Raw genomic sequence first — 17,976 nt, 5'->3', positions numbered from 1 at the left:
TTTACTGTGGCTTTTAGCTGAAAATAAACGTGTTTATTTAAACAAATATGAACGAAAAACTTTACAGCCAGAGGAAGACGTTAACTGGATACTTTCCCTGAAACTTAGCCAGACGCAGCATGATGATGGATGAAATGAGGCTAACAAACTAGCATTAGCTGTTGGGCTAAAGCTACGGAAAACAGCGGATTATAATCCCCGGAGTTATGTGGATATTTTCAATCCGCGCAGCTCTGCCTGTTTCCTTACCTGAGTTTAACAGGTCTCAGTGAGGGGAACAGTCCGGAAAGCAGCCGCGATTCTCCAACTGAAGGCAGCTGCGGGTTTCTATGCGGGTCTGTCTCAGTCCAACCCAAGGGCGGTGACACCGGAAGAGAGAGCCGAGGCGCTCCTCAAGTGACGTCACGCTCAGCCAATAGAAAGAGAGGGTTTCCAGTGTGGACCAATGAGATCATTTATCCCGCCCTTTAACTCATCTTTACATAAAAATCAATTTAAACCATATTATAGTTACAGTATTCTTTTTTTTTTTTTTTTATATACAAAATTGTAGATACGACAAAAGCAAAAGCGGTGTACGTTAATAAGACAAGCCCAAAAAGTTAAGGCCAGTTAGGGCTTTTTTCACACAAAATGGTTTAGTAAATGTATGTTTTATGCTTAATTTTATAATAAATTTAAGAAATTACTCATTTAGATGCCATTTGTCCCATAATAAATTAATAAATCAATGTATTTTCTTGTTTTTAGTACTGACTCAGTAATTTATCTGTGTTGCAATCTCCTCAAAGTAAAACACCTTTAGACTCTGGGTTGATAAGAAAAACTGAGTGTAAAACCTAAAACCTGTAAAAGTGTCTGACTGCACCTGCAATGAATGTCTCTCGAGATGCAGTGAGACTAACCTGGATAAATAAAGGTTGAATTGAATTCAATTGAATGTGTTCTATAATCATGTAAAAATACAAAACAGTTTTGGACCATTTTGTCTTTTGCTGAGTTACACTCTGTGTTTATCTGGTATAGATTTATCTAGATCCTCAGTTTTCACAGAATTCACAGAAAACAGAAACTGGTGAAGAGATTTCTTAATCATCAATATCTGTAAAAGTTAAATGAAATCAGATTAATTACAATAATTTATTTAAAAGGTGGCAAAATGTAAAAAATGGAAACTTTATGCAAAACATTTATCCACACACTCCTATTTTGTGGTTTTGTTTGATTTTACTTGCAATAAAAAGCATTACTTGAATAGCAAAACATTAACAACAAAGTCCATGCTCAATAATCATTAAGTTTTTTACTGTGATTTTTCTAATGTTTTAATTTTTGTCAAGTCCTCTTGACAAATTAGGTACTGAAATAATAATATTTTTTGGTGAAAAATATTTGTCAAAGCTATTTTTTAAACTAGGGCAGCACGGTAGCGCAGTTGGTAGAGCTGCTTCCTCTCAGCAAGCAGGTCACCCCGGTTCAAATCCTGGCCGGGGACCTTTCTGGGTGGAGTTTGCATGTTCTCTCCGTGCATGTGTTGATTTTCTCCAGGTACTCCAGTTTCCTCCCACAGACCAAAAACGTGCATGTTGGGCTGATTGGTAATTAAATTGTCCCTAGGTGTGAGTGAGAGAGTGAATATTTGTTTGTCTCTATGTGTCCCTGTGATGGACTGGAGACCTGTCCAGGGTGTATCCCAGCCCCTCACACAGCAATTGCTGGACATGGGCACCAGCGACCATAGTGACCCAAAATGGAAGAAGCGGGTAAAGATAATGGATGGATGATAATATAATCACAGAAAGTTGGATTTTTACTTTGTTAGGCTGCTTGAACACTTTATATAACAGTGGTTGTATTTCATAAAAGCTTTGCCCTTTAAGGCTATAGCTAGTGGGTTTACCCTCACGCACGCAGCACTGCACTGAAAGCTTTAGTCCACGCCCACCTGCTGTGTGGGCCTCACCATGGTCTGTTTAAATTGCCCTTAGACCGGGGATAGGCTCCCTTATTTTCTTCAGCCAGCAAGCAGCATAAAGAAAACTAAAGAACATAAGTCACCTGTGTCCAGCCTGCAGGATGGGGTGCATCCTCAGCTCCGATCTACAAGCCATCTGTGAGGGTTGCCTCGGAGCAGAACACGCAGGTCAAGTCTTAACACCACAGACTTCCTGTCCATCCTGCAAGCTTCCCACTCGAGGAGAACCAATGCGGGGCGGCCAGCTTCGCTTCAGGTGAAGAGCATTTTCAGCTTCCAGAATGCTACCCGCTGGACAAGGCCCTCGATTTTGTAGGTGCGAGGCAGGATTCAGACATTTCTGCCTCAGACGAGGAGTCACTTAGCAGCTTTGCTCCCTCCTCCTGGACAGGAGGGCTGGAGACAATGTTGCCTTCGAGAAGTGGACTTTCGGGCATCCCATTGTCAGTGACCACCCCCTCCCAGTAATTGGTGCACTCGTACATGCCCTGCCTGAAATAATTCATAGGGTAGCGAGCACTAAAGGTATGACTGTGGCAGAACCACTAGCTTCACTGTCTCCGGACGACTTGGCGGAAAAGTTTGCCGTCCCGCACTTCAGTCGTCGAGATCCAGTCTGGTCTCATTTTCCAGCCGTGACAGCATACTTGTCTGGATCAGAAACCAATTCGCTGAAACTGAGAGCGCCTGCCTCCACCTCCATCATGAAGGTAGAGGTGCTCACCTACAGGGGGTTCCTACCTGTTTCTTCTCTAGAACCAAGCCTGACTATTGTTTTCGGGGTCAGCACATCAGATGGCGGCCTGTGCCCCCGTCCCCCAACAACCAGCTCACAGTCAGACTCACTGACCAAGCGCACCAGTGCACGTCTCAGTCAGCTGCAGTGACTAACAACATGGTTGTGCTATCTGTCAGCATCTCTAAAAGCTAAGGAGCTGTATCTTCCACCAGAGGACCAGGAGGAGTTCTGCAATGCTGCAAACACCATTTTGAATTTGTGTGCAGCCTGTGTGCACGGCTCGCATCCTGACCTGGGCGACTGTGCTACTGCAACAGATGTGGCTTCGCCTCTCCTCCTCCATTCCTGAGGAGATGAAGAAAGAACTGCTGGAAGGGCCCATCAGTTGGGACGGACTGTTCATCCCCCTTTTCCAGTCGGTGTTGGAGCAAATGCAGTCTTCTTCAGATGCACTGGAACAGGTCCGGAAACATGTGGTGCAGCCTCGTTTGGACCTCCACACCTTTTTGCTCCTGGTCGCAGGCAGACTGCCAGGACCAGCGGCAACAACACAGATGCTCCACAGCTGCAGCTGCAGCTGCGTCTTCCTGGGCCCCCTTGTAGTGACCATCTCCCCTTGATAGAAACCGCCACAGCAGCTGATGCTTCAGCTGAGCTTCAGAGGCCGTCAGATGCCGTGTTCCTGGTCCAATCCACCTCAGGAGAGATCACGGAGACAACCTAAGAAATTACTTTTTCAAAGATTCAAGGATTCAAGGTTCTTTATTGTCATTCGCATCGCATGTGGTACATGATGTGAAATAAAATTGTGTATACAGGGTCCCAGTTACATCCAACAATAGCAAAAATATAAAGTGTAAAAAGAAACAGTAAATAAGGATCTAAGATATAAGATATAAACTAAGACATACGCTAAACAAATGCCGAATGGTACGCTAAAAGATCTAAGATATACTTTAGTCACTAATAGTGCAAAACAATACACCAAGCAACAGCAGCACGATTCTCATAGGTTCTGTTGGGCTCTAATTTACACGCTTACTGCGAGCGGAGTTGGGCTCGGAGCCCCAAAACTAACATAAACTGGGATTTATTCAAAGCATGCAACAAAGAAACAGACAGAAACAAGGCGCCAAAAGTGAAAAAGAAATAAATCTACAGCAGCATGGTCCTATTGGCAGAGTGGTTCTGATGACAGTGAGGTTATCTTAGCTACATAGTCCAGTTAGCGGCATGATACTGTTAGCGGTGTGGTTCAGTTAGTGGCATGTTCTTGTTAGCAGAGTTCGCATGTCTTGTTAGTTGGTCCCATCAGAAGCTTGGTGATGATAAGGACCGCAGCAGCTGCCCTCCCAGACTGCCCTCCAGAACCGGGTCCGGCAGACCGAGAACATCAAAGGTTTCCCCGTGGAACCGAATGGGTCCATAGAGTTCGGTCGATACAGGCAGATGCAGGATCATGGAGACAGCTGCCTTGACAGGCCTGAGCCCAAGGATGGAAGGACTGAACCACGATGGCACGATGGCACGATGGCAAGGCAGCGACACAGAAAACTCCACAAGTGTTGTGGTCCTACCCGTAGGTGCAAAAAAAATTTAAAACAAAAAGAACAGGAACAAAAAAGATTGAGTTCACCATTTAGTCCATATTTTCCAAAATATGACTTTTTACCACTAAAAGTCATGAAATTTTTAAATATTTTTTTTAGATTTGAAGATAGTTTATTTAATCTAAATCATGATGCGTTGGCACTCAAGCCAAGATTCACATTTTTCAAAAGTGAATCAAAATGTGAATGAGAAAGAAGCAGCATTGTATCATCAGCAAACATGATTGGTGAAAGAACATTGGAAACATTTGCTAAATCATTTACGTAAATCAGAAATAACAATGGTCCAAAAATGGAGCCTTGAGGAACTCCACAAAGTATCTTAGTTCTGTTAGAATTACAACCCTTAAAACTAAGAAATTGCTGCCTATTGCAAATATAACTATTCAACCATTTGTAAACGATACCATGAAAACCATACTTGTAAAGTTTTATGATGATTCACAGTCTCAAATGCTTTTGATAAATCAATGAAAATACTACGGGAGAATTCATTATTTTTAATTGCAGAGGTAACATTGTCAACCAGATGAAGCAAAGCCATATACGTAGAGTGATTATTCCTAAAATCATATTGGTGTTTGTAAAGAACTGAATTATGGTCTAAATAATGGAGGATCCTTTCATAATTTTATTCATAATTTTCAAATCACAATTTTTTTCTAGTATTTTTTAAAAAACATGGCAGAACAGATATAGGTCTCTAATTATCAAAACAATGTGGAACGTCAGCCTTGAACAGAGGAATAACTTTAGCAACTTTCAAATGGTCTGGTACAATCCCAGCTTTTAGAGATAAAGAAAACATTTAAAATGAACTGCTTCACCTGTTTGACAAGAAATGTAGCAATATTATCATGACCAGCAGAAGACACTTTAAGTTTATCAATTATATCACTTATTTCTTGTGTATCAGGAGGATCAAATGAACAGAACACAGAGAAATTACCCTGTATAAAGTCTAGTGGATCACCATGACAAGGAGGAATTTTCTGAGCTAGTTCATAACCAGTACCAACAAATAAATCATTGAACTTTTCAGCTATATCAAAAGAATTTGTAAAAGATGACAAACCATCTGAAAATATAGAAGGTAACTCTGGTTTTCTTTAGTCTCTTTGTAACAAAGGATTCAACACTTCCCAGGTTGTCTTCCCAGACTTCCCAGGTAGCTTTAATATCACTGCAACACTTAAATTTAGCACTAAAATATTTCTTCTTTTCAGCTTTAATAAGATAATTATATTTATTTCTGTAAGACTTATAAACACGGTAGGTAAGAGACCACTACTGAATCTGACTTCAAGCCGAGATCTTCCCTGGTTTTAAATATGTCATCCTGAATGTAAAGAAATACTCCACCTCCAGTTCTGTATTTTTCTCACGTAATGAACTGAACTGTAACCAGGTATTTAAAGTGTTCATTCGAGTTTTCTTTTAGCCATGTCTCTGATAAAGCAATGACTGAAAAACTGAGTTTCAACATAGATAAAGCATGAATGAACTGATCATATTTACAAGGTAAACTTTGTATATTTAAATGAAAAGTGGAGAATATATTATAATCTACTGAACCACATGTCATTAAAATGAGATCTGATCAAATTTTTCATTCAATCTTTATTTAGACAGGTAAATTCCATTGAGCCTCGAGGACTCATTTACAAGAGAGACCTGAAATGATGAGAAAAAATTATTGTCAGGGTCCAAGTCAGAATTGTACAGATTTTTTTTCGTACGCATCAAAGGGCTTTTGTGTCTCATTTTTAGAGTGAGATTTATTGGAGTCCATTGTATGAAAAAGAAATAAGGACGAAGCCTATATGAAATAGAACGTTAGTTACATACTGTAACCCCAGATTCTATAAGTATAGGCACAGCCTTTTAAGATCTGAGCCTCACTGGCTCCTAAATGGCTGAAGAAAAGAACTCTATTTGGGAGTTGATCCCCGGTCTCAGAGCAATTTATACAGACTGCGGTGGGGCCCACACAACAAGGGTGAGGACTAAAATTTTCAGTGCTGTTGCACACAAGTGGTAAACCCACTAGCGATAGCCTTAAAGGGCTGCGCCTATACTCATAGAATCTGGTGTTACAGTAAATAACCAACTTTTTTTTTCTTTATTGTGGAGAAATGGAAAAATACAGCTTATTAATTAAATTTCAAAATAATTTAATTATTCTTTTCAAACACCTTTTTTTCCCATATGGTGAATGTTTTATAAATTTTACCAATTTAAAGGTGGAACACCTAAAATGTGTTGTAATTTTATGTTTATTTGTTTATTTGATCCCTGTAAATAAAGAAACTGTCTCTCTAGTGGCTCAAGTGTATCACTACAACAACCCGGAAGTAGAAGTTTTCCTGTGGCGTCACTTCCTCTGGGTCACGGCTTCCCACTGTAGAAGAAATGGCGGACATGGACGAGCTGTTTGGAAGTGATGGAGACAGCGACAACGATCAAAGAGGTAATTTATTGTTACACGGAGGGTTGTTTTTGTAACATAAATTTATCTTTAACGTTTCTGAACTTTTAAAACCTAAAAATAAAAAATAAAATTTAACACATAATCGGTAAAAGTTATCAACCTTTTTTTTCCCACATCAGTTTTAAAGAGTTTACTCCATCCAGTAAGTTTCCAGATTTATTTGAATGTTAATTGTGAAATGCGGGTATGCACTTAATGTAAGCACAGCACTCGCTGAACAAAATCAGGTGGAAACTGGAGTCACTGACTGACCCACATCAGGTCGGCTGTAGTCTGTGTAGGTGATCAAATATGGAGGAATGGGACAAGAGTAGAATCTGGAAGAAGACTATTAAATATCAGAGTGTATCTGCTGCTAAACAAAAAAAGAAAGATAAAATCAGACGACTGGAGTAAATATCGTGGGGGGTGAGACCCATAAAGACAGAGCTCAGTGTTCAAGCAATAACTTCTTTTTAAACGTATTTTTAACATCTGCAGATGTTGGTCAAAGGAATGAAAGTCAGTCAGTCATAGTAAGACGGAGTACGTGTGTGAATGAGAGGGAGGCAGGTGGAAGGAGCAGAGGACACAAAGGTGCAGGACTTCAAGTAATTGTGGTCTACTGTCTGTCTGTGGAGAACTGACAGAACAACTGTGTCAACTCTTGAAACTGTGCCTGCAGTCAACCTACTTCACATATGGGGAGCAATATTATTATAGGCAGAAACATGGGTGTGCTATGGGGTCTCCAGTTTCTCCTATTGTTGCCAACCTGTACATGGAGGAGGTGGAAAAGAGAGCCTTGACATCCTTTTCAGGGACACCACCAAGTCATTGGTTCAGGTATGTTGACGACACCTGGGTTAAAATTAAATCTCAGGAAGTCCAACATTTTACTGACCACATCAACTCTGTGGATAAATACATCAAGTTCACATGAGAAGATGTAAAAAATGGCAGGCTGGCTTTCTTGGACTGTGAGGTCTCAGTCTCTGATGGAGGACATTTGCAAACCGAGGTGTACCACAAACCCACCCACACAGACCAGTATTTGCAGTTTGACTCCCATCACCCTTTGGAGCACAAGTTAGGAGTCATCAGGACTCTGTACCACAGAGCAGACAGCATCCCCACTAGCTCGGGAGCCAGGCAGAAGGAGAAATCTCACACAAGACAGGCTCTAGAGCAATGTGGATATCCTAACTGGACCTTCCTGAAAGCAGAGAAGAAACCCAAACAGGACTCCAGTCAGCCATCAGGTGAAAAGGAGGAACCCAGACCAGTGGTCATTCCGTATGTTGAGGGAGTATCAGAGAAACTGAGACGTTATTTTCTAAACATAACGTCCCAGTGGCTTTTAAACCCCAAAATACATTATGGCAAAGACTGGTTCGTCCCAAAGATCCAGTCCCCCGGCACAAACAGAGTAATGTTGTGTATGCTGTTCAGTGTCAGGAGGGCTGTGATCAGTCTTACATCGGGGAAACAAAACAGCCACTGGCCAAAAAGATGGCCCAGCACAGAAGATCAACATCATCAGGCCAGGATTCTGCGGTCTACACTCATCTCCAGGCCAGCGGTCACTCTTTCAGGGATGAAGATGTTCACATCCTGGACAGAGAGGAACGATGGTTTGAGAGAGGAGTAAAGGAGGCCATCTTTGTGAAAATAAACCGTCCATCATTAAACAGGGGTGGAGGCCTCCGGGTTCAACTGTCCCCCTCTTACAATGCTGTGATTGCTAGTATCACTCAGCCCTCTGTGAGTAGTAAACAGCCATCAGTGTGCTAATGATCCATCGTTAGGCTGATGGTCCTTCTTGATCATGTGAGCAGCTGGTTTTGGTTGTCAGCAGCAAAACTGGTTGATCCACTCTGAGAAGGTGCTATTTAAGAGACTGAGCTGAATACAGCACCTCAGACTGAGGAAGTCTTTCGGATGAAAGGCGAAACGTTTCTAGACTTTTTTGTTTTGCTTTGTTTCGTTTAATTGAATGTCCAGAGGACCAGATTTAACTTTTTTAGAATAATAATAGTACTTTATTTATATAGCACTTTTTAAAACAAATGTTACAAAAGTGCTTCACATTAATCAATTAAACCAACATAAAAAATGGCTTAAATTGTAGAAAATATGGAGGCAGCATTGTTTACAATTAGAGGTGACAGATTTTCTTACTTTCTAAATAAAATGATCATGAAACAACTCGACCAAAGAAAAGTTGTTAAATATGTTTCTGTTTATCTCCTCACAGAATCAGGTTCTGGGTCGGGTTCTGATTCGGAGCAGGAGAGGCCTCGGTCAGCGAGCAACGCCTCGGGCAGTGAGAGCGAGAGGGAGCGAGATGATGAGGAGGACGATGAGGGACACGAGGCAGGAAAGCCCAGCATGAATCAGGTTGGAGCCCAGTTTGTTTAGGAGCTCGAGCAGTTGTCATGGAGATGTTTTTACCTGCAATAATTCCATGGACGTCAAGTCAGACATGAAGTAGAACTGTCTGTAAATTAGTAAGTTAGTTTAAACTGCTTCTGAAGCAAGAAACTTTATTTTTATGTTCTGTCAGCTACAGTTACTAATAATAAAATTATAGGTATAATAGAAATACATTTATAAGCACTAAGTTGTGTTAAATTGTCTTTCTTGTTGACGTCTTCCTGCCTAACAGGAGCTGTTTGGTGATGACAGCGAGGATGAGCAGCACAGTCAGCACAGCGGCAGCGACAACCAGTCCATACGGTCAGGGAACCAGTCGGATGTCAGCATGCACTCAGACCAGTTGGAGAACGATCACTCCGACGCCGAGCAGCACAGCGGATCGGAGCGCGACCAGCGAGACGAAGACGAGGATGACTTGGGCAACAGGTCGGGCGGAGGAAGCCCAGCCAGCAGTGGAGCATCCGGTGCCGGAAGCCCTCGCTCTGAACGGGGCAGCGCTCGTTCAGACAGAAGGTATCACGACTCAGAGCCCATATCCCCTCTCAGGTTAGCTATGGAATAAAACAAAAAGGAGTTTGTTTTAACTTAAGAAATGAGAACAGGGAGCAGGAGCTGTGTCCGCATCCTCGGCACAAAGTCGAGCTCGTTCTCGATACAGGTTGGACTCCACCAGGACAATTCTTTGACTCTGATCCTGTTTGTGGGCTTCATGGATGGAATCTTAATGGCCAGTTGTGGAAAGGAAGGAGTCTGGTTTGAGAATCTCTGGGTCTTGTCTCTGCTTTATGCAGCCATGACCTTCAGCGTGCACTGGAACAGTTTACAGTCAAGTGTGAAGCAGCTGGGATGAGAGTCTGAGGTCATGGTTCTGAAGTGGGAACAGGTGGAGTCTCTACCTCAGGTGGAGTTCAGGTATCTGGACATCTTGTTCCTGAGTGATGGTACGATTGAGCAGGAGATGGATCCACGGATCAGGGCCTCGTCCTCAGTAATGAGGGCGTTGCTTCGGTCTGTCCCGGTGAAACAAGAGTTAAGTCTAAAGGCAAAACTGTGGATTCACTTGTCTGTCTACGTTCCAACCCTCAAAAGGTTAGGACACCTTCTTTTTTAGGTTTTCCAGGCACATCCCACTGGGAAGAGACATCAGGGGTAGACTCTGAACTCTGTAAGGATTCTAGATCCTCTCTGGTCTGGGAACACCTTGGAGTCCCCAGGAGGAGCTGGAGAGAGTCTCTTGAGGATCGGAGGTCTGGGTTTCTTTACTGGACCTGCTGCCTTCACAATTTTAATTCAAATGGAAGATTAATGGATGGATGGATGGATAACAACATAATTTTGCACTCTTAACAGTTTATTAAAGAAGGTTTGAGCCCCCATGGTAAAATGACTATTTTTAATTTTACAATTCGAATCTATCCAAACTTTCCGTAAATTAAAAAAAAAAAATTGTACTTTGATCTTAAAAATTATGGAAATGTCTGTAAATGAGTCTTGAATTAGAAACTTGAAATGTTGTAGGAACTTTGTGCAGATTCATCGTTCAGCAGGATGAGGCGCCGAGCTGAACTCTGCCTGCTGTTATCCCAGCTATGATGTCACAGAGGTGCCTGCAACTCAGCTCAGGAATAAAAACGTCAATTCGATACCTGACGGGTCAGAACACCTGCAGAGGTCCTGAGGACTTGGTTCCTCTGCAGATCAAAGCTTGAGGATAGAACTATTTCATCAAGTTGTTTACCTGAGTCTTTGTTTTTATTTAGTTGTTTTGTCAGTTTAGACGATGTTTGCAGCTGCTGTTTCACTTTTCTTCCTTTCTTTGTGTTTTTGTTTGGTTCCAGTGTCCGCAGTGATCCCGGGACTCCGCAGTCGGGGCTGGGCACCCCTCACTCCGATGGGGAGGCGTCGGGCAGGGAGAACCAGTCGGACGACGAGAAGTGGGGAGGAGCTAAGAGTGACCAGTCAGAGGACGAGGAGGATAAGCATCGCTATTCTGACGAAGACAGAGAGAACTCTGAGGACGAGGAGTCAAGGAACAGGAAGTCAGGCAAGAGTTGAACTGGATCAGGTTTCTGGTTTAATATCGTATGTAACCGTTTTCTCCTGAGCTTGCTGGTTCATATCACATTAATGCATTGAGCCTGGGAGGTACCAACAGCAGGACCGAGACCCCCCAATTATTTTGGGAAACGTTAACACGTCAATGAAAGAAAAACATGATAAGACCGACTGCTCCAACAATCACTGGATGATTTTTTCCTATTTAAATCAACCTGTTAACAATTTTAAAACTCAATAAGTTTCTGAAGCTCAACTCAAAACCCTCAGCTTGGAGTTTTGTGACCCACGGTTTGGTCCACACTCCAACTTTGGGTCTGGAGAACTTCAGGTTCTGTGGCTGTAACACAAGCCCAAACCACCTCCCCTCTGCCCCTGTGCCTGGCAGTTTGTACGAGGTGTTCACGCCGTGTCTTGGCTCTGCTCTGATTTTTCTTTTCCAGAGTCTGCAAAGGGCAGCGACAGCGAGGACGAGTTCATCAGACAGAAAACCAAACCCAAAGCTGCCTCTGACTCGGACTCGGATAGTGACGGTGAAATGAAGAAACGTGAGAAGAGCGACATCCATTAGCTTCATTGGTTTGTTGCTCCTCTTTGCCTGAAAGTGAAATCTTCTGATTTCTGCAGCGAAGAAAACTGCAGCTGACGATCTATTCGGAGAAGCTGATGACATCTCTTCAGACAGCGATGCAGAGAAGCCTCTGACCCCAGGACAACCTCTGGTATCTGTTCCTCTGAGCCGACCCGGTTCCTCGCAGTTCTTTGGACCCTACGGTTCAAACTAACGTGTGTTTCTGTGAAGGACGGAGAGGATGGGATGGAGGGGGAGCATGCAGAGGAGGAGCCCGCGCCCGAAACGCGTATCGAAGTTGAGATCCCAAAAGTCAGTACGGACTTGGGGTCAGACCTTTATTTTGTAAAGCTGCCCAACTTCCTGTCTGTGGAGCCCAGGTCAGAACCTAGACACCAGAGAAAAACACAAAAACTAAAAGTTTGATGAATGAAAGCTCAAAACTGTTTCACTTTCTCCTGAATGGATCTCTCCAGGCCTTTTGACCCACAATACTACGAGGACGAGTTTGAAGACGAAGAAATGCTGGATGAGGAGGGGCGGACCCGCCTCAAATTGAAGGTCAGAGCCACAGATACAAGGAGTGTTGAAGGACTCAAGAGACTGAAACTGAGCTGAGGAGAAACACAGTTAGAGCTAGAAGAAACAAAACACTAACTAGCTAACAGATAAAAGAAAGGAAACACTAGCTAAAAGGTTAAAAAAAAAACTAGCTAAAAACTAATTATAAATGTTTTTAAAGGAATCCATGGGAAAATATTCATATACATGTTTATATACATGAAAATATACATATACATAATTAAGGACCACACCCACCCAGCACAAGGACTCTTCCATCTACTCCCCTCAGGCAGACGATACAGGAGCCTCTCATCACGCACAAAAAGACTGTTACTACCCATAAGCTATCAGATTACTGAACTATTGACAATAACATTGCACTAAGCCACATCTGGGACACCTAATTTGACTAATATTAGCTGTGACAGCTAATATGTTTATTGCTGCTGCACCATGTGGCTGCATCATGCATGATACAGTATCTGTGTTTCTAACATTTACTATTTTTTCTTTTGGACATAGTACATATTATATTTATATTTTCACTTTTTGGTACTTTATTCTGTACTCTTATTACATGCTTTAGTATTTCTTTTTATTCTTTTTTTTTTTTGTGAGTCAAATCGGTTCTTCCCATCCTGAGCATTTCATTGTGCTGTTGATCTTGTGTTAATCTACATATGACAAATAAACATAACTTGATATTTGTAAATTAAGTTGAATATTTTGAAAACAAACCATTTTGGTATAAAAATTGCACCAAAAAAAATGTCTCAAAGTCTGTAGTAGTTAAATGTAAAAACAAACAGAAAAATAAGAAAACAGCAGAGCTCAGTGTTCAGACAACTAAACCATCTGAAACAGTTTATTTTTATTCATTTTGGACTCATTTTCCCTCCGCAGGTGGAAAACACAATCAGGTGGCGAGCGAAGAGAGACGAGGAGGGGAACGAAACCCGAGAGAGCAACGCTCGGATTGTGAAGTGGTCCGACGGCAGGTGAGCCTCAGATCAGAGTCGTGATGCCCGGAGCGGGCGTCGTTCTGCGTGTCTCTAAATGTCCTGTCCGCACCGCAGCATGTCCCTCCACCTGGGGAACGAGGTGTTCGATGTCTACAAGGCTCCTCTGCAGGGAGACCACAACCACCTGTTCATCCGGCAGGGAACCGGACTGCAGGGACAGGCCGTGTTCAAAACCAAACTCACCTTCAGGTAGGACCAGAGCCTCACACAGTCCTCACCTTGTCAGCTCCCCCACAGCTTACCTGTTATAATTACCCATAATTCCACACAATAATGGCAGCCTCTGTCTGGAAATGTTCTGTGTACCATAAGACCCAGGATCAGCTCCTACAAGCTGCCTGGGTCTCTAGTAAGAACCGTCTAAACCTCTTAGTTCCCCCCAGGTCCACTTGAATGTTTTGTCCTCACAGACCACGTGAGTCCAAACTTGTCCTAATGTCCACCGGTCCTCCTGGCTCCCGCACAGAACTTTAGGATTTGTTTTGATTGCAGCACTCGAACAAAGATTAGAACCAAAGCTGCTCTCAGACAGTTCAGAAAACTTCATTTTGTTGTTTTTAAAAAAGCTTTAACCAACAAAAGTCAAGGATCAGGAGAGACGAAGTTTAGATTATTTTCCTGTAAAATGTAAACATTAAGTTTATTTTATTATTTAAAAAAAACCTTTTCTGCTAAAATACAGAATGACTGCTGAAACCTAAACCTAAGAAGAGAAGTTAAACTAACAAACGACCAGAAAAAAATGGCAGCTAAAGTTGCAAAAGGGTAGCTAAAAGCCCAAAGTAGCTATAGGATAGCTAAAGGTAGGAAAAAGATTAGCTCAAAGCAGCAAAAGAATACAAAAATAAAGTCACTTTGTTGAATCAACCAACAAATTTATCTCCTGGTCTGGGAACACTTCAGGGCCCTCCAGGGAGCTGAGATCGTCTCAGGGGAGAAGTGGAGGTCTGGGTTTCCCTCCTGGACCTGTTGTCTCTGAAACCCAACCATCGATGGATTATTGTCTAAACAAGATTAAAATTAATAGCTTGGTGTTTTTATTCAAAATGTCTTGAAGTAGTTTTCTCCATTTGCACTTTTTGACCCCACAATGACATTTTTGGAGGTATTTTTAAAGTTTTTTTATTTTTTCATTGGGAGTTTTATTATTTTCTGGGAAAACATAAAAAATATTTTAAACATAAACCCCAGAATGTAGCTCTGATGGTTGATTGAACTTTTCTTTTAGATGAATTTTGCTTTCCTTAGAATCAAAGGAGTAAAAAATGACCTTTTAAACATGTTCTGATTAATCATGATTCATTAATTCATCCTAAGTTTTGGCGTGTTTCTGTTTGCAGGCCTCACTCCACAGACAGCGCCACCCACAGGAAGATGACCCTGTCTCTGGCCGACCGCTGCTCCAAGACGCAGAAGATCCGGATCCTCCCCATGGCTGGCAGAGATCCGGAGTCGCAGCGCAACGAAATGATCAAAGTAATGTTGTCGCCCGGTTCTGTTGGTCCTTCCTGAGCTTTGTGTTAACAGTGTTAGCCTGAGGCTAGTTGTTAACGAGCACTGAGCCTGGTTACATAAAGACAACCTGCATTTCTTACATAACGAGGTCAGGCGGTGAAATGGAGACAGTGTCAGCAGGACGTGGGTCTGAGGCAGACCCAAACAAAAACCACTGACAGCATCGCTTCCTGTCTGAGCCCACGGGGACAGTCCGTCCTGCAGTCGAGCTCTGCAGCTTCTTAACGTTTCTCAGTTATTATCCTCCGTTTTTGGTAAACAACTTAATCACAGCAACACAAAGGTGGCAAAGCAGCTTTTTCTGCAAAAGTACAGCCTGTTCTGATGAGGGTTCCTGAAATAAAACGGCAAGTTTGTTTCAGAGCCAGGAAATGATAAAGATTTGCAAACAGTTCAAATAATTTTGTTGCCTAAAACTGAATGTCTGGAAATAAAATGTGTGTTTCTCCCGGCAGAAAGAGGAGGAGCGTCTGCGAGCGTCCATCCGCAGAGAGTCCCAGCAGAGGAGGATGAGGGAGAAGCAACACCAGAGGGGGCTGAGCAGCAGCTACCTGGAGCCCGATCGCTACGATGACGAAGAGGAGGGCGAGGAGGCCATCAGCCTGGCAGCCATCAAGAGCAAATACAAGGGAGGAGGCCTGAGAGGTACAGACGTTAGCCCAACGTCACGCGGAGTTACTTTTACGTAAAATGAAGTTGTACGATTTTCATCTTTTTCCAGAGGAGCGAGCGAGGATCTACTCATCAGATAGTGACGAAGGCTCTGATGAAGACAAAACCCAGAGGCTGATGAAGGCCAAGAAGTTAGACAGTGATGAGGTGGGTGCAGTTCACAGCTGAACAGACAGGGGGCAGCGTCGGGCTGCTGGGCTCAAAGCCGATGTAAACCGAACCTGATCATTTCCATGAGATCTGGCTGTCAGCGGCGTTTAACCTCCTCTCTGTTCTGCAGGAGGGCGAAGGCTCGGGCAAGAGGAAGGCTGAGGATGAGGAAGAAACGGCCACTAAAAAGGCCAAGAAATATGTCATCAGTGATGAAGAGGAGGAGGAGGAGGAGGAGGAGGAACAGGACGATGAATGATAACATCGGTGGCGTTTAAATAGCCATGTTTTGTATATTTTCCTATGACCTGTGTGTGTTTTTTTTTTGTTTATTATGTGTACAGCAGAGGTGAGGATAAATTAAAGATTGTTTTCTGTAACCGCAGCGTGTTTTATTTGATAATTTCATGAATCACGGATGAGTCACTCGGTTGTTGTGAGAAACACGACGTTTGGTTCTGGTTCCAAACTAAAACAAGCAGTACCGTAATTAGATGAACGCCTGATAATTAGGTTAATGTTTCGCACAATGAGTAGGAAAAGAAAACCTGTTCCTCTGGGTGGGTAAAACTGGAGAGTACTGTGCATATGTTTTCATCCTCTTCGCTTCAGAATCGCATGGTTCAGTCAGCTGATCTCAGTACAAACACCTGCGGTCCAACACCTTTAAGTAGTGTGGGAGACTTCATGAAGACCAAGGGCCTCCACAAGTGGGAGACAAAGGTGGAGGGAAAGAGATCAGGGTTCGGTCATAAAACTCAGAACCCCGAACTCCCTGCATAACTCCAATAAACCTGTTATTAATGGAAAGATTATGTCACCTAAACTCCAGTTCTTCCAGGTACCTTTGAAGTACTATGAATTTACTAAGTATGTACCACCATAAGTAACATGCTTTTACTTTGTATGTACTCCCATTAGTACCAAATACGTACCCTGTAGTAATTTGTTTGCACCTTATTACCTAGTAAAAACCCCATTTGTACCCAGTAAATGCCCTCAAAGGTACCTTCTTAGACCCCTGTAGGTACTCTATGTACCTTGATATATACACTTTGGGTGTGTACGGGTCAGTGCAGCCCAGAGCTGTTGGATCATCAGTAGAACTGACAAGTACCCTTTGATGACATCATAAGCCCCCTGGTATGCATGGTACTATAGTACCAGTGAATGTGCTAGGAACCTGTTGGATCATCACAAAGTATTTGGTAAAATATTCGGTTCTGTCAGCTGCTGGAGCAGCGAGGTCGGCTGAGGTCAGGTATTGGGTCTGGGAGCCTCAGCAAGAAGAGAATGCAGAGAAGCTGAGTCCTGGTTACTGATTTATGTTCAGCTGCCAGAATGACGCACAGTGTCACACGCACACATACCCCTTACAGCCCAACAAATCAGGCTGCAGCCGACCTGGGAACAGAACCGGTTAAACAATAACTGGAGGTGAAATAAGAGTTACATAAAAAGTATGTTTTCCCGCCTGACAGCTTCTGCTCGTTTTTGGGAGAAGTTCAGCAGCAGTTAGATCACTTACTGATGTTTTCGCTCCTTTAAACTCTGGGTTGGAGGAGGTTTTAGTGCATCAGCCTTTGCTGGGGGTACGTTAAGCATCCCCTCACCAGCTCAGACCGGGCCTGTGTGCTGGTTCTGGTGTTTTTCGTCTCCCTGCAGCTCTGAGCTCTGCCAACACTTTAATATTTAAATGTGTTGAATGTAAATGCTGTGAGTGTGTGCTGCCTTTTTACACTGCAGTGTTATATAAACCCAGATTCACACAGGGAGGCGGGGGGTGGGGGGGAGGCTCTGCCACAGTCAGCAGTGACTGAGGGGGGAGACAGGGGGAGGGCTGCAGCATTTTAACCTTTTTTTCTTCTGTTTTGTTTTTCCAGTAGCGGAATAGTTGGATTTGGGTTCTGTAACCTGACGGGTTTAATCCTGCAGGCCAACATTAAACCTGGTCTGTCAGAAACACGGGACAGGAAACAACCAGTCCTGTGCTGATCATATTTAACGTTGACTTCACATGAAGAGTCGTCGGCTCCGGTTCTGTTTCATAAGGTTCTGACTATAACTCATGACTTGGATCGACTCCAGAGTTTCAACATTACCGTGGGTCCGTGACATTTAAAAAAAAAAGAGATTAAAATACATTGAACTTTATTATGTCATACAAACTGGTTTTCTTCCTGTCATTAGAATT

General features: G+C 42.9%; 2 protein-coding genes across 2 annotated transcripts in view; one reads left to right on the top strand and one right to left on the bottom strand.

Moving 5' to 3' along the window:
* Positions 1-367, bottom strand: part of tmod2 (tropomodulin 2) — a 32,792-nt gene extending 32,425 nt beyond the window's left edge. Inside the window, exon 1 of the mRNA XM_037690392.1 lies at positions 250-367. The gene's annotated coding sequence lies outside the window, so the exon portion shown is untranslated. The remainder of the gene's footprint in view (positions 1-249) is intronic.
* Positions 368-6,721: 6,354 nt separating this feature from the next.
* leo1 (LEO1 homolog, Paf1/RNA polymerase II complex component) lies at positions 6,722-16,123 on the top strand. Its single transcript, XM_037696977.1, has 14 exons — positions 6,722-6,794; positions 9,052-9,194; positions 9,463-9,746; positions 11,072-11,277; positions 11,732-11,836; positions 11,916-12,010; positions 12,091-12,239; positions 12,336-12,420; positions 13,327-13,421; positions 13,500-13,634; positions 14,786-14,921; positions 15,416-15,605; positions 15,682-15,779; positions 15,913-16,123. The coding sequence occupies exons 1-14, from the start codon at positions 6,737-6,739 to the stop codon at positions 16,039-16,041; spliced, it is 1,908 nt and encodes a 635-aa protein (XP_037552905.1). The 5' UTR covers positions 6,722-6,736; the 3' UTR covers positions 16,042-16,123.
* The last annotated feature ends 1,853 nt before the right edge of the window (positions 16,124-17,976 follow it).

This window comes from Nematolebias whitei, chromosome 2 (genome assembly GCF_014905685.2).
Source record: "Nematolebias whitei isolate Nwh7 chromosome 2, NemWhi1, whole genome shotgun sequence".
In the NCBI taxonomy this organism is placed as follows: domain Eukaryota; kingdom Metazoa; phylum Chordata; class Actinopteri; order Cyprinodontiformes; family Rivulidae; genus Nematolebias; species Nematolebias whitei.
This window is presented reverse-complemented; position numbering and strand designations above follow the sequence as displayed.

Excerpts from the sequence above, each read along its gene's own strand:
- leo1 (XM_037696977.1), top strand. The coding sequence starts at position 6,737 with ATGGCGGACATGGACGAGCTGTTTGGAAGTGATGGAGACAGCGACAAC. Across the intron at positions 9,195-9,462 it reads GAAAGCCCAGCATGAATCAG|GAGCTGTTTGGTGATGACAG; the intron begins GTTGGAGCCCAG and ends CCTGCCTAACAG. Across the intron at positions 12,240-12,335 it reads TTCCTGTCTGTGGAGCCCAG|GCCTTTTGACCCACAATACT; the intron begins GTCAGAACCTAG and ends GGATCTCTCCAG.